Source organism: Hydra viridissima, unplaced genomic scaffold (assembly GCF_058129835.1).
Source record: "Hydra viridissima isolate aposymbiotic clone 2 unplaced genomic scaffold, HvirCarnegie_v1 scaffold_8, whole genome shotgun sequence".
Classification (NCBI taxonomy): Eukaryota; Metazoa; Cnidaria; class Hydrozoa; order Anthoathecata; family Hydridae; genus Hydra; species Hydra viridissima.
Window position 1 is genome coordinate 12,509,031 of NW_028324307.1, and position 23,853 is coordinate 12,532,883.

The 23,853-nt window shown below is 26.8% G+C and overlaps 2 protein-coding genes and 1 pseudogene across 4 annotated transcripts in view; 2 read left to right on the top strand and 1 right to left on the bottom strand.

The window, feature by feature from the left end:
* The window catches only part of LOC149885174 (uncharacterized), a 146,914-nt pseudogene that overhangs the window by 27,318 nt on the left and 95,743 nt on the right, over positions 1 to 23,853 (bottom strand). The gene's annotated exons all lie outside the window — the stretch shown is intronic.
* On the top strand, positions 3,928 to 6,412 carry LOC145187168 (retina and anterior neural fold homeobox protein 2-like). Its single transcript, XM_080063485.2, has 3 exons — positions 3,928 to 4,857; positions 4,957 to 5,186; positions 5,839 to 6,412. The coding sequence occupies exons 1-3, from the start codon at positions 4,734 to 4,736 to the stop codon at positions 6,280 to 6,282; spliced, it is 798 nt and encodes a 265-aa protein (XP_079919611.2). The 5' UTR covers positions 3,928 to 4,733; the 3' UTR covers positions 6,283 to 6,412.
* Positions 6,747 to 23,513, top strand: LOC145186881 (DNA (cytosine-5)-methyltransferase 3A-like). 2 transcript variants are annotated; one of them, XM_090095183.1, is made up of 13 exons: positions 6,747 to 6,879; positions 7,342 to 7,523; positions 15,008 to 15,154; positions 15,571 to 15,802; positions 18,931 to 19,068; positions 19,511 to 19,590; positions 19,681 to 19,793; positions 19,874 to 20,051; positions 20,276 to 20,437; positions 21,720 to 21,879; positions 22,009 to 22,319; positions 22,504 to 22,637; positions 22,744 to 23,513. In XM_090095183.1, exons 2-13 carry the CDS (start codon positions 7,479 to 7,481, stop codon positions 22,937 to 22,939), a joined length of 1,896 nt encoding a protein of 631 aa, XP_089951309.1. In that variant the 5' UTR covers positions 6,747 to 6,879; positions 7,342 to 7,478; the 3' UTR covers positions 22,940 to 23,513. The 2 variants fall into 2 exon arrangements, with proteins under 2 accessions (XP_089951309.1, XP_089951308.1); XM_090095182.1 differs by lacking the exons at positions 6,747 to 6,879; positions 7,342 to 7,523 and adding exons at positions 11,173 to 11,599; positions 11,768 to 12,466.

The following is a 23,853-nucleotide window of genomic DNA, read 5'->3' on the forward strand; positions in this document are numbered from 1 at the left end:
AACAAATTTGCAGAACCGTTCAACTTCTTTTTTCGTTTGTTCTTAGTTTACTCGACTATTTATTGGAAGAATTAAAATTTAGGAGTCTGAGAATATTATATCTAGAAGTTGAAACTTTTACTAAATCTGAAATACAACAAAAATTTTCTTATTTTAAGTCTTATCTATCATAAAATATCAAGCAATAGATTTATCTGCAAAAACTAGTAAACACACTTTCTGAAAACTTTTAAACTACCTACGTCATGTAATTCTATTTTACACTTACGTTACTAATATTTTGAACACAGCAGTAAATAACTCATCTGAGAATAATTCCAACCTTTCCTAAATTCAAAACCCTATTTGAATCAATTCATAAAAATGTCAAACTTTCTTTTAGATTCTGTTAATTATTATGGCTAATTTAAGCGCGAGAATTTAGAATAGCCAGTCATATCCTTAATAGCTTAACAATTATCATAGATATGCTCATTCCAAAAACTTTTTTGACTCGTCGTCGTCATTATCGTCGTCGTGTATTTTGGATTTAAGCAAATTGAGATTCTGATTTTAACGCTGTCTTTTTTTCCAGGTGTTGATATTTTTCCAAGTGTTGGTTTTTTTTCGTTTGAGAATTTTTTTTTTTTTTCTGTTCTGTTAATTGTCTATTTAATAATAACATTTATTAAAACATAAATATAAATGAAAATAGGAAAAAAATAAACGTGGGAATAAATAAACGTAGGAATAAATAAACGTAGGAATGACTAAAAGACCACAGAGAATGACACGCAATGCAGGCAATTGTGAAATCAAGGAAAAAACTCCAACAGTGACATGGAAAAGAAAAGCAATCCGAAAAACGATGAAGCTTTGTGATTAATTCTCATCAGTGAGACAATAATTCTCATCGGTGAGACAATAGTTATCTTCCGTTAGACAGAATTATTGTCTCACGGAAAAGAATTTAAACATAAAGCTTTAAATAAGAATTATTTTTATTCAAAAAAAATATTTTATATAATATTTTAATTTTTCTTGCTCTACTTCTCAATATAATGTTTATGTAATTTTTTTTGCTCCACTTCTCAATGAATAAGGCGAATTAGTTTTAAATACAAATTAGTTTATTGAAGAACCAAAAGTCAATAAAACTTTTTGTTTGTTTTAACTTTTGATATTGAGACGTGTAATAACGAAAATATTTAGAGAAATTAGCTCGTTACATTTTTTTTTGTTTATTTTTGGTTCTCTGTTTGTTTCAAAAACTGAGAAAATGAAAGTTAAAAAAAACAAACAGAAGACAAACAAAAATAATGAGTATAAAATATGCAGTAAAAAGTTTGTCAGCAATTTTTTGACTATTTAATCTTCTTTGTAAGGAGATATTTGAGAATCATTATAATACTATCATTTTAATAGTTAAAGCAATTGAAGTGTTCGAAAGTTTAAATCCCATTATCCCGATGATAGACTAAGCCAGTCTCAATTCATGAAGATTAATTGGAGATTAAATTTTTACAAACGTGTAAAATGCTTTTGAAAAAGTGTCTTCATTGTCGTAAAACAATTATTCGCCCACAATAAAACTTAATTGATAATTTGCCTTATTTCCTAAAATCTTCTTTCTTTTTCGGAATTTAAAGTTTTGCGATTTTTTAATACTTTAATAATATAATTGCATTTTATCGATGGCAATCAATCTTAATAGATAGCAATCAATTTGAATAGGAGAGAAGGCCAAAGTTATGCATATATATATATATATATATATATATATATATATATATATATATATATATATATATATATATATATATAACGAAAAGAGTTACTTATTAAAAGCAAAATTAATTAAAATTGAAAAGTTTAAACTTACATAAAAGCGTGTTCTTTTGAATGCTATCAACAGCGTGAGTGCTGCATCTCCTGACGGCGGGGTGGACGGTTCTAAATTTATACGATTAGATGACGTTTTAACCAAACCTATGAATCATGCTTTAATTATTACAAATAGTTTGCTCATCTATTGAATGATAACCGTCAGAAGTTAATGAAAGATAATTTGAAATTTTCTAAGCAAACAGTTTTAGAAACTGAACAGTGGGTTTTATTTTCCTTGATTTTTCTTTCAAGAAGATTAGATTATCTTTTACAAAAAGCATAATTGCAACCTAGTACTGATTATGCTCTCTATGCTTATTAAGTCTAATTATGACTATTTAACAGTCGATTTAAACTTTATTAGCTGAGTAAAAAGAAATTAAGAATATAGCTGCTTCTAAACTCTCTTTAAATTACATAATTTTAACTGTGGGAAAAGTTCGTTTTTTTTAAACATTTTGTTAAATTCTTCATTTTTTGTCATCATTAACTGATTTAGAACTCTCAAACAAAAATGCATATCATCTTGAAAATTTATTCTCAGCGCCTTTTAAAATAGAAAAATGTATTTCAAATAGGTAAATAAATGTGTAATGCACTCATATGCAGTCATAACTTGCTCATATTTATTTTTAATAAACTTACATGCATTTTTCAGAAAATTTAAAATTGTTTAATTAAAGCTGGACATTAAGCTAAAAATTTTGTTTTAGCAAAAAGGCGTTGCGTAGTAAGGCAAGAGTTTTCTTAAAGTATTTCATAAAATAATTAGGAAAGTGAAGATTTATTTAAGGAAAGTGAAGATTTAATTTTGTTATATTTACGCAAAAATGTTTTTCGAAGTTTAATCTTGTTCCTAGTGTGTTTTTTTTTAATCAAACTTGCTTTCGGAATGCTCTTCAAAGTAGTGGTTTAAAGTACTTTTATTGAAAATAAAATTCTTCTCAGAGATTCATTTGGATAATATTCAGCTGCGTCATGATGGCAATTTAAACTGTATTTTTATCTTAAATTTTGTTGATCATTAATTGAAATAAGAAGAATTTCAATATCTTCCTTATGTGATGTAATCGAACACATAGGGGAGATAAAAAGTTATTCGCTATATTGAGACTTCGATATGTAAGAAATCTTTTATAAAGAATTAGAAATCTTTTATATAGATAGGAAAAAGAGTTTAGTTCGTGACATCTAGATGTTCTTAATATTGACATTCTGCTGTCTTGGTCAATGTTATTCAGCGGAAGTTTTTCATGCAAGGACGCTGTCACAGCTCGATGGCATTTCATTACGTATGTAAAAAGAGTTTTTAGCGAGCATTTCTACTGTTTCAAAAGAAAATCATTTTAGCATTTCTGTAAATACTTACTTATTACCCAATTTTAGCAAATAATTAACGTTGTTTGTAACGAAGGCATTCCATTATACTTTCCTTTGCTCGGTTATAAAAAATGTATTAAGAAACTTGCTGCGAAGATTACCCTGACCGCAGCGATATATTCATTCATCGATTAGTTTACGGAAATCTTATTTAGGGTACAGAAAATCTATTTCAATGAAAATTGGCTCATAAATGTATCAGACACCCTTTGTGTGTTGCTTCAAGTACAAATCAATTGTTCAACAACCTTTTATATCAATTTTAATTTTAATTCCAAATTAAGCCAGTCGCGTTATTACCTGTTGAGAAATTAACCAATCGCGTTAAAATATTAATTCCCTTATTACATTACAAATTATAGATTTAACGTTGTTTAAAATAACTCTATATTATTAACACTTGAACACTTCGTTATCAGTTTATTGTTAAGCGAAGCAGCTTAATTGTTACTTTAATTCTGTTTGTCTTTATCGTTTCCGCGGCGTGTATTGTTTTCGAGAATGCAATTGAGGAATATCTATTAGAAGCTAAATAGTTTTGCGGAACTTATCGGATAATTATTGTATAATTAAAAACTGAGTTACTTTTGTTGGGGTTTAAATGTTTTTTAATTGACTTACACGCTTACGTTTGTAGTAGAGAAAACGTAAATAAATACAAATGAAAAAGTCTTATTTTCTAAGGTACACGAAAAAATTTCTAAAAAATTTCATTTATTAGATTTATTCGTTTTTCAGCGACAATCGAATGCAGAAAACGAAAAAATAACAAAATACTTTTTTGTACGAGAACGAAAAAACTAAGTTAATGATTTAATCACAGCTGACTTCAAGGAGAAAGAGCATCATGAAACTAATTAACTTAATTTGATTAATAATAATATTGAATTACTTAATATATTGTTCATTTTGAAGTACCCAGCTATCATCTGCAATATGGTGCTAATCCGCAACAATAGAGGCAATTTTTCTTCATTTTAAAATAAATTTACAGCCAGCTGAACTCTTCGTTGATTATAAATAAACCAACTTTGATTAAGCTACAACTTGTATTTTTATTTCGTATAAAATATTGCTGTCTTGTTTGTTGGTTGTACGTTCTATATATAGAAGCGTGTAGGAGGTAGACATTTTATATAAAAGTAGAGATACCATTATAAACTTATTCTTCACAGAGGTGACGGATACATACTAGTTATCGTACAAAGACGATAAAAAGCTTAACAAATATTTATAGCTGCAGAGAGGATAGTAATTTGTGTACTTTGAGTTGTATGCATATTTTTAATTCTCTATTTAATCACTTTTTTTTTTTTTTTCATTTTCGGGAATTTTGAAATTTCATAATTGAGAATACAGATCTTCGCCTAATTTTTAAAAATATAAACGAAAAACATTTTTTTAAAAAGACTTTTAAATGGTTTTTTTATTTTTAGTTTAAAATAATAATTTAACTGTTGTTTGAATATTACCGAGGTAATCGTCGAATGATTCACAAGTCTGCAGCAAAGATGCAGTTTAGCATCGACGAAATACTTGGAAACCATAACAAGAAGGAAAAAAATTATTGTGATAATATAATAGAAAAAGAATTTAATGAAGTTACAGATTGTAAGTATATGCCGTAATTTTAAAATTTGATTTATTTAGTCCATTTACTTTGGCATACGTGCAAGTTATAATAATGAAAACTATTTTCCATATGACTAGGTATTGGATCATCGCATCGTTTTACAAACATGAACACTTCCACTTCTTCTGACGAAAAAACTGACGAAATCGAAACAGAAAATCGTCAAAAGTTAAGAAGAAGCCGAACTACTTTTACAACTTACCAACTGCACCAGTTAGAACGATCGTTTGATAAAACGCAATACCCTGACGTTTTCACTCGTGAGAACTTGGCGTTAAAACTTGACTTGAGCGAAGCCAGGGTACAGGTAATTCAAGATTCTTTTTTTTTGTTGTTATTATCGTTTGATTAATGAAACCAAATATGCAAATTTAATATTTATAATATCATTTTTTAAAAATTACAATATTATTATAAAAATGCTCTAGTTTTTTTTTGAAATTTTTTAAAATAGTTTGATATTTGTTAAGATTTGAACTACAACGGCTTAAACATGCCTAAAAAGTGACTTTAGCGAATTTTAAACATTGTTATTAAGCATGTGGATTCTATTATTAGTTCACATTTCGTCAACTAATTAGGTATTCCGGACGGAATTCCCAAGTGAGAGCTACTTTTTTAAAGGATTATCTTTACAACGCGTAAATTTCATTGATAAATTAAACTTTTTTTTTCTGCCAATGTTATAATTGAAATATGATTACAAAATGAATAACATAGCAGTAGCATAATTGAGCCACGGAGGCTTATTGTGCACTAACTTAAGAGCTTAAAAATCAACGAGGGTTTTATTTGAGGGAAAATACTATGCATCAAGAGCTTAAATATGGTGGAAAAAAAAAAAAAATACCACGCACAGAATTTGAATCTTTGAAAATGGTTTTTATAAAAGAAACATTATCAACTTTTTAAGATTGAAACCTTTTCTTCTTATAGGTTTAAACCTTTTCTTCTTACAGGTTTGGTTTCAAAATAGACGAGCAAAATGGCGAAAACGAGAAAAATCATCACTGGATGATACTTCGAGTCATTTAGTTCGTTCTTCTGCTATAGAATACCATCAAGACTACCCCATTTCAGATGTTCCTATAATAGGTATGACACCAATAGCTAAACGCTCATTTAGAACAGAAAAAAGTCCATGTCCGAATAGATATGAGGTATCTCCTTTAATGATATCTACGCTCCCTCATTCATATGATGCAAGACCTTACTCTGATTATAACATCGAAAGTTATAAAAATAGATTGTTGGACTTTGATTTGGATAACTATTCGCACGAAGAAAGTTGCAATAACCGTGCCTTTAAAAAAGCTTTTTACCAAGAATCTCGAAATCGATGCCATACGGATCGTACGGACTCTTGTAATGAACACCCCCGAAGATATCATTATTTCCTTTAAATACGTTTAAATATTCTTGTAAATGCTACAAATATGTTAATTTTTAAACGAAAACATGTATAAAGAGACAAATATTGATATATTTTACCAAGAAAAGATTTTAGAAAGTATTATAAAAAAGCGTTCGAAGTGTTGTACTACTAGTGTTTGCTTACAATGTGAAACTATATATGTTAGATATATCGTTAAAAAGTTGACCAATGAAGAGGTTTACTAAATTTAACTTAAAAAATATTCCACTGTGCATTATTACAAAGGTCTGACCCCCGAGTGATTCCCGCGATTACTTTGCTAAAAAAAGTACTGTTAGTTAAACTGATTACTTTACATTTTTTTAAAATGCACAAATTATCTTGACAATAATGAAAATTACAAAGGACAGTTTGCGTAATAGAAACGTCGTAAATGCCTCTCTTTGAATTTTTTAAAACGCAGCACTCAAATCGCTTCAACGCATAGAAAACAAGTCTTCTGAACTATTTAATTGCGTTATTTAAAAAAAATAAGTAAAGCTATACAAATATGTTTAGGACGATTAAAAATTGATGATTTAAATGCGATAATAAAAGGTCTATTCTTACTGAACTATAAATAGTGGTACGTACTTCATGTAATACTGTTTTTTTCTTATGTAAATTCTCAATAAAGTGTGATGTGATATGATGATGATTCGTATGTATCCTGATGAAACTCCTTTAATTTATCGTGGTTTTGCATAAACTATCGTGGTGATTTTATATAAGTTACTTAATTCCCTCATCAACATGTCTGTCATAAATTTTTTTTTTTTTTTCTATGGATGCATCAGAGTGGTACTCACAGATCTTTGTGCAGTTTCTGTATTGCATTTTGAGTACTCAATAAAACTAAATAAAATTATGTTGAACAAGTTTAAAAAATTTTTTTTTCATTAATTGAGAAAATAACGTAAACTGTGATAAAAAAATAAATTTGGAAAACTTAAAGTATTACATCAATGTACTTTTAAATTAAAAAAAAAAAAAAATAAAACATTCTTTTACAATTCTCTGCATTCTATTCTGTTAAAACGGTTTTTAGCTAAACCATTTTTCTTCCAAAATTGTCCAAAGGACGATACACTGGAACCCTACCAACACCAACGTAGCGTAACCCGTCCAATCTTTTCGTCTTCGATATAATTGGATTATTAAAGACAAATGTTGTTTTAGCAGTACATGAGACACTTCTACCATTGGTTTTATCTGCATTGGACCCAGTTTGTAAGAACTTTTTAATCTTAGTCAAGGAATATATCTTCTTTTTTTTTCCCAGAGATTTCAATTTAGCTCTCAGAGACATTTTGTATGTATAATTATAAACTATTACTGAATTTTTTTTTCAATTTCAATTGGTAAAACTTGTGCACTTCTGCATGCTTGTTTTGAGATTTTGAATCGACAGACATTTTACAACAGCCACTGCTTGTTTAAGAATGTTAACAGAGGGTCATTAGGTTGTAAAATACTTAGTAGCGGATTCCGAAATCATTTTTTGGGATCAAAATACTTTATCAAATATATTTTAAGACTTCATGTACCTTACATGGAGTTTTTTTTTGGAACTTAGGCATTGATATATGGTTTTATATTTGATATAATTTTAAAATGTTAAAAGTATAAGTTTAGATATAACACAAAAAAGTAAATAAATATATCGTTAAACCATCAAGCTATGGTTTGATGACATAAAGATTTTCTTAAGAGAATTTAATGATCTTTTTTAAACAAAAGCTTTAACAGTTGTATATAATTTTTAGGTTCCCACTACTTATACATACCAAATGTAGCAATTTTATTTACGCAACAAAGCGTATTTAGCATGTTAGAGATCATAGTATGAAAATAATGACCACAGAATCATGGATCATAGGTAAGTACTACTAAAATGTAACCTTTAAAAAAAGCCAAGAGGAAGATCTTTTCGAAAAATGTAATTCAATGTCAGGAGAAACGTTATCATATCAGCTAATAATAGTCGAGTCTAATTCGAAATATAAATAGTTGTTAATAGATGTTTTTAAAGGAGCAACAAAGAGCAACAAAGAGGCTGTAAATCTTCGCATAAACTGGGTTCGGTAAATTGTTGATTTTATTTTAACATATGTGGCCTTAGCAGCCTTCTCACAGAACCGACAAAAAAAACATTTATTGATTTCAATAAGCTTTAGGTTATATAAATTTACCTTATTGAAATGTTTTAATGTTAGCTATTAGAAAATAAGTATTTTTAGTTTTTAATTTGAACATTTATTATAGTAACTCTTAAAAATACTCTTATATTTCTGAGAACAAATTTCACAAATGTTTAAGTAACAGTAAATCAAAACTTTTCAGAAAAAAACCTCCGAGCTGAATCATTATATGCGTCTCCGTGGTGACTTTTTATTGCAGAAGTGCCAGAAGTAGACAAAAATCAAAAATTTCATAAAACGTCAAAATGATTGTAATTTAGCCACAACTTTTAAAATACACATCTTTTGAATGAAAAAACTACAAATAAAAAATGTTTCACTATGAAAATAAAGGTGTTTCACTTTGAAAATAGATACCTTGGACTTTCCTGAACATAAATGTTCACATCTATTTTTTTACGAAATGATACAAAGAACAAGATCTAAGTGATCAATTAAATGATCTTCTTTTTATTCTTCATTACAACCATTTTTTTTACACCTACTAGTTAAATTAGATCTAAAATATTTTATGAAAAAATCTAAATTTTTTTGTGTTTATTGCATTCTACACCAATTGCAATGGGAAAAAATAGGGTGATATTTTGTAAGGTTGTCCATACAAAAAACTCTGTGATTGACTATAAACACTAAGATCAAATTTCATACTTTTATATGAATATTGATCCTAATTTTTATAGTTAAGCACAAAGTTGTTTTTTGCTCCGAACTACTGATTTCCATTTTAGACCTATCAACTCTCTTTCTTAGGTTACAGTATGTGCGAACTGACTCCCTAGTAAACAACCATGAAATTACTCTTTTAAAAGTTTCAAACTCTGTGGTATAAGTTTGGTTGACACTCTAAGAAAGAAAATTTAGAGCATTGCCTCCATAAAACTTACTAACTGGTCTTAAACACTTGTCAAATGAGAGCTGAGAAAGCTGCCAAAGGTTTTGAGGAGAAGAAGAAACTTATCCTACAGAAGATGAAAGTAGCTTAAGTCTTACAAATAATGTACGAATACAAAAAATTCCCATTTAAACAATGCTCTATGAGCTTTTAGAGTTCATAAAATGGTTGCAGAAATATTAGACCTGATTCGGATTTTATGAAACGGGTTTTTTTTCATTATCTGTATTATATACTGTAAATGCTCGAGAATTTCAACAGAAAAACATCCGAACTGTATGCCACACTATATCCCTGGATATATGGATCCTGCCTCGGAGTCATAAAATGTTGTATAGAGTGCTAGGTTAATCAGATAGAAACCAGTTGCCGTCTCGTCATAAAAAAATCTTTAAAAATGATAACCCCTCTCTGCTCTACTAAATGATGCAGCCGTAAAAGTTTCACCTCCAGATTTCTTTGAGCTCATCCCATTTTCTTTCATATTTTGCAACCCGACTAATATTCTTTTTTGAGCCTCTGGACTCTCCTCAACTCTCATAAATTTTGCTTTGCCATAATTTTAAACCTAAGTTATTTTCTTTAAACTTAGGCTTTTCAAGATAAAAACCTCATTCTCCTCAATAAATATTATTAAAAAGTTCTAAGTTTTATTAGGTACATTTTTGTTTCTGCTTTTATATGGAAATATCTTTTGCTTAAAATTATGGCCTGCAACGTTAAAATGCTTCGACTGACTGGAGTTGATTCAATAGGTTATCGTCCTCTTAGATATGTTTGTCTCAAAATCTCTGTCTCAATAATTCTTCGTGTTTTTAATTGATTTTTGTATTTAATAACTAAATTAAAGAAATTGTAATTATTGAAAACTAAAAACTAAATATAAACCAAAAGATTTCGTTTATTTCTAGTTTTAATTAAGTTTTAAGTTTTAATTAAAGCAAAATTTTATTTGGGTTGTTTTCTTCATCTCGGTACCCAATTAAAAGATTAGATGATAATACTTTTTTGCGGAGAAATCCTAATGTTTATACATCTTAATAATTTGAACTCTAAACAATTTGAACATAAAAATATAGCACCTCCTCGCCGCCCCTCCTCCAGAGTTTGAAATGATTATAAATAAACTTTATTTAATTATCTTTTAGTTAGCGTTAACTTTTTAAATTTTTATGAAATTAAGATATAAATTTTTTAAATTTGTAGCGTAAAATGTATATATTGGTCTTCAATTGTTTTTTTAAAAGTTGCTTAATATTTGTTAATAAAAATGAGTTCGGCAATTTGATTTTCAGATAATATCAAGTTATAGAATTAAAAACTAATTTCTGCTACCAGATATTAGAAAAAATCAAATTAAAAAAAAATTTGCTTTATTTAGGACAACAGTTTTTTTTATTACGAAATGTGCCTTAGTCATTATCGTAGTTGTTCTTTTTTAGCTGTTCTTACACGCATACTTTCCACGTGTGTTTAAAAGTATGCGTGTTAAAGAAAACGGAAAATCTGAGAATATGATAAACAAAAATATTTTGTTTTCATACAAGTCAAATAAAAAATTTAATTTAAATAAAAATATAAGTATCAAAAAAAGATAAATGCATAAGTAAAAAAAAGATAACTATTAGACAACAAGCTAAATAATGGTTACATTATATATATATATATATATATATATATATATATATATATATATATATATATATATATATATATATATATATATATATATATATATATATATATATATATATATATATATATATATATAATGCACGTTTGTTTCTTTATATGCTTAAGTAAATATTATGATTGGAAAACGCAAGCGTAGAACTGAGATTGATGGCCTTTTTGATCATCTTGCATTCATTTACTCAGAAAAAGGCTCTCATCTTGCTCAAAAAAAATTGCCACATGACAAGCATGATAAAAAATCAATTCAAGTAAAACATAGCGAGGATATGAGATGGAGTTTATACAACAAATTGCATAATGATAAACAAATAGTACAGAAATCACAACAAAGAGATAATGATCAGGTTCATCAAAGAACTAAAAAAAATGAAGAAGGTACTACATCACATGAAAGAGTAAATGATATTGAAGATGTCCCTGATATTGGTTTTAAACACAAAAAAATCCACCATAAAATGGTTAACAAAAAAACTGCTAAAAAAAAAACAACTATACAGGCAGGAAGACCTAGAAATATGGTACTGAAAGTTTTATTATTTACGAAATTTAGTTAAGAAATAAAATTTTTTTGATATGTAAATTTACCTAATTTTACTAAATATAAAACATTAATAGTTAAAAAAATCTTTTGCAATTCATATAAAGAGTTTTATAAGTTTTTAATTTTTAATTTTCAATTCCCATAGCTTCCAATAGCTGCTTCTAATGAATCTCATTTTCATGATCCCAATCAAGAATCAGAAGAATCATCTGAAAATATCAAAGGCCATCAATTAAATGAGGATTCTCAGCAAAATTTTAGTAAAGTAAAAACTTATAAAAAGCAGAAGTTTAAACAAACTACAAATACCACAAATGAAATATTAGAAAGGAAAATGGAAAATAAAGAAAATGATAAAGTATGCTCTGAACAAATTCAATCTAAATTAAGACAAGATGAAGTTGGAAACTATTGCTCAAATCTACAAAAAAATCTTTTTAAAAGTTCTTTGAATGAGGCGCTGCCCAATGAGGTTACCCATCTTGATGTTAAAGTAGATTTTTCAATTAATGATAAATGTAACTTCTTTTACGATAAGCTCAAAATAAATGAATTTGGTCATCAAGAAAACACGAATGTTCAACATAAACATTCACATAAAAAAAGAAAGGGACAGTATAAAGATGGTATAAAGCTAGACTTGACTTTGCTGAGTCAGAAGACACCAAAGCGAGCATGCTCCATCAAGAATACACTCTCAAACAACTCTAATCCTGCAGTAGGCAGCACTGCTGGAACTTGTAAAAGTCAACCTAATATAAAAGATAGGGAGCATATTTTTCTAAAGGATAAATCTTCAAACATCAAAAGAAATACCATTGATGTTTCATATCATGAAAATAAGGTATTTTCTTTAAAACCCACTTTAGTATTAATGTTATTATACAGTGATTTCTTTGTAATACCTTTAACAAAAGATTGCTCTATATCTATTATTAGTGTTATTTTAACCTGTTCAAAGATGTATTAAAATAAAATACTCTGTTAATATATTGATGTATATAATATGTTATTATGCATGTAGTTTATATTATAATTTAAAAGAATCTTAAAATTTGTTATTCCTGAGTGCAATCTTGATGAAAAGGAAACAATGGTACTTTGCTTATATGCATAGTTTACATGTAAACTTATATGCAAGTATATACTTATATGAAAGTGTCTACTTATATGCAAGTATATACTTGTAAGTGCATATATACTGAAACTTTTGTACAAGTATGTATTTATACTTATACACAAGTATATACTTAAATTTACTTAAAATGTGTATTTATGCTTATATGCGAGTATATGTGCTGAGTATATACTTATACTTACTTGCAAATATATACTTATGATTAAGATTTTTGAACCGGAATTTAAGAGACCCAATAATATGATAGAAAATGTCAGAGAGAAATACAGTACACAAGTAACTTATATTGAAGTACTTCTATAATTAAGCTAAAATCATAATTTTAGCTTAATTATAGAAGTACTTCAATATAAGTTACTTTAAATGTGTAGTTCTATATATATTTTTTCAAAATATATGAGCTATCAAATAGTTGAAGACATATTGATGTTTTATTGTTATACTTGAAGATTTACAGTGAATGACAAAGTTAAATATGTTCCCACGAAAGTTAATCATTTTTTGCTGTTTGGTTTAACATTGGCAAGATAAGATTCTTTTTTGCATTTAAAACTTCTCTCAAACTTACAAGAAATCTTTCCCTACTCATTTGCCTGTAGTGTGAGAAATTTCTCTAAATTGGGTCATTCTGCAAAGCTTGCTGTCATTGCATAGTCAGGCCTATCATTTAGGAGATCATCAACAAATATTGATTCAAAAAACATAGCTTGACTACAAATGATGATACAGTTCAAATTTTCATTACAATATACATATAATTTTATGTGTTTTTTTTTGTGTCAACATGATTTATTTTGACATTGATTGTAAATCTCCAAATATAACAATTATACACCAATATATCTTCAAATCTTTGATAGAAGAAGTATAAAGAGCTACACACTAAAAGCTACCTTTATTTTGAAATACTTCTATAAGTAAGCTAAAACTGTGACTTGAGTTGCATTAAATAAAATTTATAAAATACAGTATTTTGCTCTTCCATTTTTTTTTTAATTAAAAAAAATATGTCTTAATTTCCCCCTCAAAAATGTAAGATATACAGCTGCATCTTCAGTAGGTTATGGTTATAATTATACTCAACTGTTTACTTATATTTATATGTGACTTAATGCAGTGGTCACTATTTGCTTTTTGCCATCTTTATGTTGTTTTGAATATCTTCCTTCTGTAAAAAATTTTTGACTTTGTGTCATTTAAAAATTTTTTTCAGAAACATTCTGGATTTTTATAAAAAAAAAAAACAAAATTGTGTTTAAACAAAATTATTTTAAATAAAAAGAAAGCATCAACAATGACCATACACTTGTTTTGATATAACAGCATAATTAGTTTTGAATTTTAAGTTTTTTATTTTTTTTCCATTTTTCTAAAGCTCATCAAAAACTGTCAAAGTTACTTATATTGAACTTTGATAGTTTCAAGTTGGTTGTGTTTTTATTGCATAAAGTCATGAGTTCAAAATACAAAATATTTTAAGTTCAAAGCCTTGATATGTCTTTGACCTTGGTATATTTAACTTCATAACAATGCATAACTTTTTTTAGCAAGTTAAATTTATATTTTATCAAAACACTTGGTTTTCACTTATATTGTTTTTAGAGACTGCTGTAAGTTTTAATTCTTAGCAAGATTTATTTCATATACAAAAATCTCAACAAGTTGCATAAGTATGCAAGACACCAAATCCACTTGGCATGGATTGACCCATAACCATCTGTTAAAAAAACTAAACTGGCTTTTATGAGGTTTTTGGGTTTTTAAGTAACTATTGTTTCTTTCCATTTCAGATAAAATCTGTAGGCTTTTTTATGTCTATTGATTTTGTAAAGTTGAGCTCTATAAGGGTAAGCTTCATTACATTAAGCTAAAGCAGTCCAAATACAAATCTTTTTTAGTTAACATGGTAATCTGTACTCTTTTTTTTTGTGGCTAGTATCTACTTGAATTATTTAAGCAGATTCACCTAATTTGCTACAACATCCTTTTTAATGCTGAATTTTATGCTTGTATTTAAGACTTACTTTTATCATGTTTTCTTTTTCAACTTTTTTTTTTTATACTGAAGTAGTTTGTGGTCAGAAAATCAATTTGTTGTTATTCAAATATATCTGCCTTACTCTCTTCCTGCAAATGGGAACTTGCAGTGGTTTTTTTTTATTAAATAAGGTTTAAATGAATTTCTTGAATGAAGTTTATTCAAAGTTTCCATTAACAGTTTGTGAAACAACTTTTGATACATCATAGATAAAGATTGGTGATCTGGTTACTGGAAAATTGAGAGGATATGACTGGTGGTTTGGAATGGTAGTTTCACATCGCACAGCACGTCAAAGACCTGCTGCTAAAGATTGTTATTGGATACGGTGGTTTGGAGACCATAAAATCTCTGAGGTGTGTATCCAAAAGCTATGTTATGATTTTTATTATATATAAAAAAATATTTTTTATGTTAAAAAGCATATGGGTAGTAGTTATTGTTCCTAATATATATGTGTTATTGAAACATGTATGTGTCAGTATAATGAACTTGTCAAGGAAATGAGAAAAATTTAATCATTCTTTCCTTTTTTTCTTACTAATGATGGCAAAAGTTAAAAAAAAAACAAAAAAACAAACTGTGTGGAACAATTTGAAAAAAAAATTTTAGTTTGAATGCTATAATTTTTTTTATTTGAAAACTCTAGTAAACTAACTCATGGCAAAACTAATCCTTAGCCATGGAGAAAATCTTTTAATGTTATTATTTTCTTAAAAGTAGGTCAATGTTATAGTTCTTTGGTATGATTAAACTTTCTGATTATAAACAGGTACATGTTCAAAATATTGAGTCTCTGAAATCTTTTTCAACACGTTATTTGCCTTCAAAGATGCAAGGTTTGTATTTGCGCTCTGTTAAAGAATTACTTGATGAAGCTGCCAAACGTTGCTCAAAAACAGATCTTCCAGAGGACAGCAGTAAAAGATTAGATGTTCTCATTGATTGGGCAAAAAGTGGCTTTCAGCCGTTTGGTGTTGAGCTACTTGCACAATGTTCAGAAGGTCACAAAACTTAAAAATTCATTTAATGTTTTACCGTAAATTTGTTTTTAACTGACAAAATGACAAAATTTCAAATTGACAAAAATAACTGGTTTAAAATTGAAAATAAAATAACTGGTTTAAAGTGGGTAACAAAATCCTCTGAGTCAAACTTTGATCAATCCGGCTTTGCAAGTCATAGTCATAGATTTTACTGATTTATTCATCATTGATAATTCTCCAAAAAAAATCAAGACTGAAAAGTTTGTGTATGTGGCTCTCTATGGTTACTAGCCTAGAACTGCTCTAAGTTTTGTTTAAGGCATGAAAAAGTTTTATTATTAGTTGCTAACAGAATTTTTTTAGTGTTAAGAAGTCTAAATATCATAGTAAAAAGACCACATCTCCAATGTAAACTTGTGTAAAATAATATCACAATTGTGATTTCTTGTAGTTTAACATTGAGTAAAATTGTCTTAAACAAGTCACACTTCATAATAACAATAATTACTTTTTTTTGTTGAAAATTTAGATCTTTTTTTTTTTTTTTTTTTTTAGATTAGGAATTAAAAACTTTGCAGTAAAAAAAATCAAAACTAAATTTAAAAAAATGACCTTTTTTAACAGAAGCTAATGTTAAAATGAGTCATTATTTATTACATTTGATGTAACAATTAAAATAATATTGAAATTACAATTAACATTTTGTGCACAAATAATTCATTACTTATGACATTTTTTTGAAAGCCTTTTTTTTTTAAAAAGCCAGCGGGTACACACTAAGTTTTCACTTGCTAACATATCTGCATGAAAACATTTTTTTTTCATTTTTTGCATATAATCACTTTTAAACCCTTTGCTTGCTCATCACAATTGATCAAATCATCACAATTGTCACCTTTCATTACAAAAGTTAAACAATTATTGCTTTTTGATCCTTGTGTACTGTATTTGCATGTTTTATTTTTAATTCTTAACTTTTAAGAATTGAAAATAAAACATTTGCATGTTTTGTTCTCAATTCTTAAAAGTTAATATTTTGTGTTTTTTTTTAATATGCATTTGGTTTATATTATTTTTATTTGGAATCGAAATCAAAATTTCATTCTGCACAAAATAATATCAAGTGTTTTTTTTCTCTCAAAACTATTATTCTCAGGATGAGAACCCAATTATAAAATGTAAAAAAAAAAATTCTTCTAGAGTGTCTTTGAAAAATTCAAGAAAAAAAAGAAAATAAATGAAACTATTTTTTACTTTTTCCTATAGAAGTAAAAATTCTGATTCTAATGGGTTTTTTTTATTTGAATTTTTGGCTTGATTGCTAGTAGGCTTTTTCGTAGTTTTACCCAAAATATGTCATCAGTGTTTCTAATGAATTTAATCTATACTTTCTTCAATGAATGACAGAATGCAGAATATTTTTATTTAACAGCTGCAAGTCATTCAAGGTGTGTTGCATGTATTCATGCCTGTTGTCCATGCTTTAGCATGCACAAGTGAAAAAAACATGCAGAACTCCAAAGAGGCAGAACTCTTATGTTTCGTTTATATGATATAGCCATTGAGCTGCAGCAAATCACTGCCAATATTGTTTCTTGCCTCTTTTCTTTCCTCTGGATTTGCTAAGTCTTCATCTTTGCCTCCTAATATATTTTTTACAAGATCACTGATCAATCAAAAACTGCATATCTTCATCAATGTGTATCAAGTTCATCGCATCACAGTGGACTGTGTCAAACAATTGGTCTATTAATGTAGCATATTTTGACTCCTTGGCATGTTGAAATGATATATTGCATTCTTTGGCGAACGTTTTTTGCATTAAACTAAACTTAGGCCTGTGAACAGCACATTGAGGTTTGTACTAACAGTACATTAATATTTTTTATTGAAATTATAGTAACTGCACTTTTTTATTGAAATTATATTAACAACACATATATGAACATAAACTCAGTATTCAGTCACTCCACTTACCAAAAAAATAGCTTAATTGGGTGAAAAATAACACCAATATCTCTGCTTTATTTATTTCTTGAAAGTGTATACATGTTCTATGTGATGCTGTAAATAAGTATATAAGTAAATTACTGAACAACAATCAATGACTGCAAAAGTAAAAATAATAGTGAAAATGTGTAGATTTTTGATTATATGAATATTCACAGCAATTATGTGAATTTAAGTTGATTGAGATAATCTAAAATATCTTTTCTCCTCAAAAATAAACTTCACCACTCTTACTTAACACAAAAGGAACACAAAACTTATATATATATATATATATATATATATATATATATATATATATATATATATATATATATATATATATATATATATATATATATATATATATATATATATATATATATATATATATATATATATATATATAATGGATAGTAAATGCTATACTTACTCATGGTAGTTTGCAGTTGCATAAATTAGAGTTTTGTTTAACATTGTTTCTCACATAACATTGTATTCATTATTTTTGCTATCAAAAGCAACACATGTTTTCAATCTTTTTAATTTTGTATCTGGCATAGGTTCAGTATTTTCATTGTTTTCCATGATAAACCTTTGTAACTCAACCATTAAGATAATAATTGTTTTGATTTTATTTACATTTCTGCACATGCATAAGTTTTACATCGGAATTATGTTGTATATGTGTTGTTCCTAAGGAACTTTTAAGTTTATCAAAAAAGTTCTGCGTCTTCAAATGTTTTCATAATTTGAATCCATTTTTGTTAAGAAAATTTTTTTACTTTACAATGACCATTAGAATAAATGGTTTTTATGCCTTTTTTTTCTTCAAAATATTGAATAATAAAAGTTTTGTAAGCACTGTCAACAAATTCGTTGTCAGAAAAAAGATTTCTTTAAAGTGAGATATTAATTAATGTGAGTTATTGTTAAATTTGTAAAGGTAGTAAGTTAAAATTTATTATTTTTGATAGAAGTTTAAACAAATTCACATTCATTGTTTAGTAACCATATAGAGTTACAAAAGAAACTAATTGAAAAAACAACTGTGCCTATATTAAAGAACATTTAAGAAATACTAGACAATTTTATTTCTCATCAAGCAGACATTTTAAATTATAGTTTAATAATTTATAGGTAATATATTTTTCCAGATGATAATCTTTCATCAGATGATAGTGAGAATGAAGACCTGAAACATCATGATGGTGATCCACTTCCTTCTCCAACTCTTGCAGAGGATATAAAAGCCCTTTTTGACAAAGCTGCTGGAGGAACAATTAATATAAATGGTAGGTCAGTAAGTATAAATGGTAGGTCAGCGAGTATTAGTATATCAAATCAGTATTCTAAAAGTTTCCATTAAAGATTGTTTCATAAACTTTTAATGTAATTTTTTTTATAAATTTCATTTAGTTAAAAAACACCTTTTTTAAAAACTTTCCCAGTTATTTAAATACTTTCCAATTACAACAGCATGAATTTTTAGAAAATTTTATTAACATTCATTTAATATTATATTGTAAATCATCCTAATTTTCAAATCTTGAGTGGAAAAACTGCCATGTGCAACTTATTTAAATTATAGTCTGTGATAAAGAAAGAGTAAAAAGGTGTTATAGCCATGACAATATTGCCTTCATTTCTGTCAGATATAGGGCAATTTTTTTTTATGATGCGTAAGACACATGGACAACCCTAATAGTAAATATTGTCCAATGTTTGTTTTTTTAGAGATATGCTTAGCATGTGGAGATCTAAAGTGCATAATAGAGCATCCATTGTTTGAAGGGGGGCTATGTAAAGAGTGCAAGGTACTCTTTGTGTGATTTATTTTGGAATTGGAATAACTTTAACATTTTTTTTTCCTGTTTATTAAAAGATAATATTGTATCATATTTCAGGAATCATTTATTGAAACTGCATACTTATATGATGAAGATGGATCACAAATGTATTGCTCAATATGTAGTGATGGAAGAGAGATAATATTGTGTGATGTTCCTGGATGTTATCGGTAAAGGAATAGGTTAATAGTTTTTGTTTTTGATACTTTTTAAAATTTTAAAATATCAATTTCTGTTTGATTCATTGTAGTTCATACTGTTCAGTGTGTCTTGATATGTTTTGTGGGGTTGGATATGCAAGAGCTATTTCTACTAGTTTTGACTGGCACTGTTTTATGTGTACTGGTGAAAAAGTGCGTCTTATCCGACGTCGTGATGATTGGCAGCAGAGGCTAAAGAATATCTTCACAATTAACAATGAAGAATATGTAATTGATTAAGAAATCTTTTTAATAGTATTTTGATATTATGATTAAATTTTTCATTTCTTTACTTTTAATGTTCATCATTCTGAGTTTTTCTTTTGTTTGCATAGCATTTGTTTTTTACTTAAGACTTTACTTTTCTGAGTATTAGAGTGTCCCATTACAATATTAGTTTGTTTTTTTTTTTAAGTTTTTTAAAAAAGTGTATTTCTTACCATATATTGTAGCAATTACCGTTTTTCTATGATCCTGTACCATTTCAAGATCGCCCACCCCTGCGTGTTTTATCTCTCTTTGATGGTCTTAGTACTGGTTACATGGCGCTTAGTGAACTTGGTCTAGACATCCTTATCTACAGAGCATCAGAAATTGATTCTCAAGCTATTAAGGTAATATCTTTCTTATTGTCAATGTTAACTATGATTGTCTATAATTCAGCTGGTAGATTGCTTCATTTTCATAGCCCCATTGCCCACTAAAAAAGTACTATTCAAAAGTTAGAAATCAAAACTTTGTAAATCCCAAGATACTCAATTTATTATAAGCTTCTTTTTTATTGTTTTTTTATACTTAATTATTATATAAATTTTTAAATATAGTTAACTTAGAAGCAATTTTTTATGCAATAGATGTCAATTTGAATTTAATAATTTGAATTTAATAATTTGAATTTAATAATTTGAATTTAATAATTTGAATTTAATAATTTGAATTTAATAATTTGAATTTAATAATTTGAATTTAATAATTTGAATTTAGTAATTTGAATTTAATAATTTGAATTTAATAATTTGAATTTAATAATTTGAATTTAATAATTTGAATTTAATAATTTGAATTTAATAATTTGAATTTAATAATTTGAATTTAATAATTTGAATTTAGTAATTTGAATTTAATAATTTGAATTTAGTAATTTGAATTTAATAATTTGAATTTAATAATTTGAATTTAGTAATTTGAATTTAATAATTTGAATTTAGTAATTTGAATTTAATAATTTGAATTTAATAATTTGAATTTAATAATTTGAATTTAATAATTTGAATTTAGTAATTTGAATTTAATAATTTGAATTTAATAATTTGAATTTAATAATTTGAATTTAGTAATTTGAATTTAATAATTTGAATTTAATAATTTGAATTTAATAATTTGAATTTAATAATTTGAATTTAATAATTTGAATTTAATAATTTGAATTTAATAATTTGAATTTAATAATTTGAATTTAATAATTTGAATTTAATAATTTGAATTTAGTAATTTGAATTTAATAATTTGAATTTAGTAATTTGAATTTAATAATTTGAATTTAATAATTTGAATTTGCAAATAAAAGAATGAAATTAAAAAAAAGTAGTATTTTGGGCATAGGTTTTTGTTTTTAAAGCTGTTAAACCTTGTAGCTTAAGTTAGTAGTTAAATGTGTCTGTGAATAAAAAATAAATATTTTGTAAAGTTGAATTTAAAAATAGTTGCAGCTTTAATTTTGAAAATTTTGCAATTTGGTCCAGAATGCGATTACACTCTTCCATAGTTTTTGTTGTTCCTCTATTTTATTTTTTCTAAATGAGCTTTGATTTTTTTGTTGTAGTAGGTAGTGAGTAATGTTATTTTTGTTAGCATAAATTATCTTATTGATTGATTTTTACTAAAAAATTTTTTTAGGTGAGTCAAGTTCATCACAACATGAAAATTGAACAAATTGGAGATGTGCAAAAAATTACAAAGCAAGATATTGAAAAGTGGGGTCCATTTGATTTGGTCATTGGAGGTAGTCCATGTGATGAATTATCTATAGTAAATCCTCTTCGAAGAGGCATTTATGGTACGAAGGTTATAAAGTTATTATTATCAGAATCACTTAATACAGTAACCTTTAATTAAGAGAGTTTTCCCAAAATAAACTATAAAAAAAATATATTATTATACAATTTTTTTATCATTCTTTTAATAGAGGGTACTGGGCAGTTATTTTTTGAATTTTATCGCATATTGGAATATTGCAAACCTTATCCATTAGCTGCTCGTCCTTTTTTCTGGCTGTTTGAAAATGTCGTTGGTATGCGATATACTGACCGTGCTGTTATTAGTCGATTTCTTCAGTGTCACCCTGTTATTGTAAATGCTAAGGAAATTTCTGCACAGCAAAGGACACGCTATTTTTGGGGCAATTTACCCGGAATGAATAGAGCTATGTGTCCTTTGCCAAATGATCGCCTTAAGCTGCAGCAGTGCTTAGAGAAAAATTGTGGTAGAGTTGCAAAGGTAAACTTTATAAGGTGGAATTTTATACAAACCAAAAAACTTTAATGTAATGTAAATTAAATTATAACAATATATGCAATCTTAGAACACTAACATTTTCTCTTTTTGTCAAGTTATTGCTTTTATTTAGATTGATGTGAAAGTTAATTTTATACCTTCTCTTATTTCTTTTTATACTTTTTAGTTTGATAAGGTGCGCTGCATTACAACTTCTGCTGGAAGTTTAAAGCAAACTAAGGCAGCCATGTTGCCAGTAAAATGGACAATATCACGTAACTCTCAGCTTGATGATGGGCTATGGCTGACTGAAATTGAAAGGTTTGTTAGGTTTTTACTAAGCATTAAGTTTTACTTATCTTTCTTTTTTAATCTTTTTTTACTTAAGTTTTGTTTTTGTTTTACATATAAGATTTTCATGCCATAGAATATTTGGGTTCCCTGAACATTACACAGATGTTGCAAACATGGGCCAACGTGATCGTTTAAAACTTTTAGGTAAGTCCTGGAGTGTTCCAGTTGTGAGACACATATTAGCTCCTTTGAGAAACTATTTCAAGTCTAAAGTATCTACAGATAATGACACACTGTCAAGTCAAGCAAGAGAGTCAGAACTTAATTAGTATTCTGTCTTTTGATCCTCTGAAACCTCATAATATAAGTAAAAGCTTTTTATTTAGTTTTATTGTTTGAATTTGGTTTTTTTTTTGTCTTGTTTGATTTTGTTTTGTTTTGTCTTGTTTGATTTTGTTTTGTTTTGTCTTGTTTGATTTTGTTTTGTCTTGTTTCATTTTGTTTTGTTTTGTTTTGTTTCATTTTGTTTTGTTTCATTTTTAGTCTTGTTTCATTTTGTTTTGTCTTGTTTCATTTAGTTTTGTCTTGTTTCATTTTGTTTTGTCTTGTTTCATTTTGTTTTGTTTTGTTTTGTTTTGGTTCATTTTGTTTTCCTTGTTTCATTTTGTTTTGTCTTATTACGTTTTGTTCTGTGTCTGATATTATTATCCACTAAACATCTTTAACCACTGAACATTGGTATCCACTGAAAAAAAGTAATGTTTCTTATGTTTTGTTAAAGAAAAAAAGATTTAGTTATTTATTTTTGCTAGTTTTTTTAAATAGCTTTTTTTTTATTGTATAGAGTTTTATTTATTTTTTCAGAGATTTTTTTCAGAAATATTTTAAAAAGATATTTATCAAGATATTTATAAAGATGTTATGTTCATAAGATTTTTTTTTATAGTTTTACCTATCACATTTATTTTTTTAAAATTTAACATATTTATTGTTAATTTTTATGTTTTAAATAAAGTTTATTAACTGATTTTGTTTCCTTCTTTGTATAGATAACAATGAAAAGATTTAATTAAATATTTGCATTTGTCAAAACAAATACTTTTAATAGTTGATATAATTTTTTAAAAACTTGAATATTTGCTAAAAAAAAAAAAAAAAATTAAAAAGTTAAATAAAAATGTTTAATATTGAGCAAATAAAATAAATTCAAAAATGTTATTTTTAATTTTTAATTTAATACACA

What these genes read in the sequence shown, in the direction of transcription:
- LOC145187168 (XM_080063485.2), top strand. Translation starts at nt 4,734, where the DNA reads ATGATTCACAAGTCTGCAGCAAAGATGCAGTTTAGCATCGACGAAATA. An exon ending in ATTTAATGAAGTTACAGATT is followed by an intron (nt 4,858 to 4,956) that starts GTAAGTATATGC and finishes CCATATGACTAG; the next exon opens with GTATTGGATCATCGCATCGT. An exon ending in TGAGCGAAGCCAGGGTACAG is followed by an intron (nt 5,187 to 5,838) that starts GTAATTCAAGAT and finishes TTCTTCTTACAG; the next exon opens with GTTTGGTTTCAAAATAGACG.
- LOC145186881 (XM_090095182.1), top strand. Translation starts at nt 11,195, where the DNA reads ATGATTGGAAAACGCAAGCGTAGAACTGAGATTGATGGCCTTTTTGAT. An exon ending in AGGAACAATTAATATAAATG is followed by an intron (nt 19,069 to 19,510) that starts GTAGGTCAGTAA and finishes TTGTTTTTTTAG; the next exon opens with AGATATGCTTAGCATGTGGA. An exon ending in TTGATTCTCAAGCTATTAAG is followed by an intron (nt 20,438 to 21,719) that starts GTAATATCTTTC and finishes AAATTTTTTTAG; the next exon opens with GTGAGTCAAGTTCATCACAA.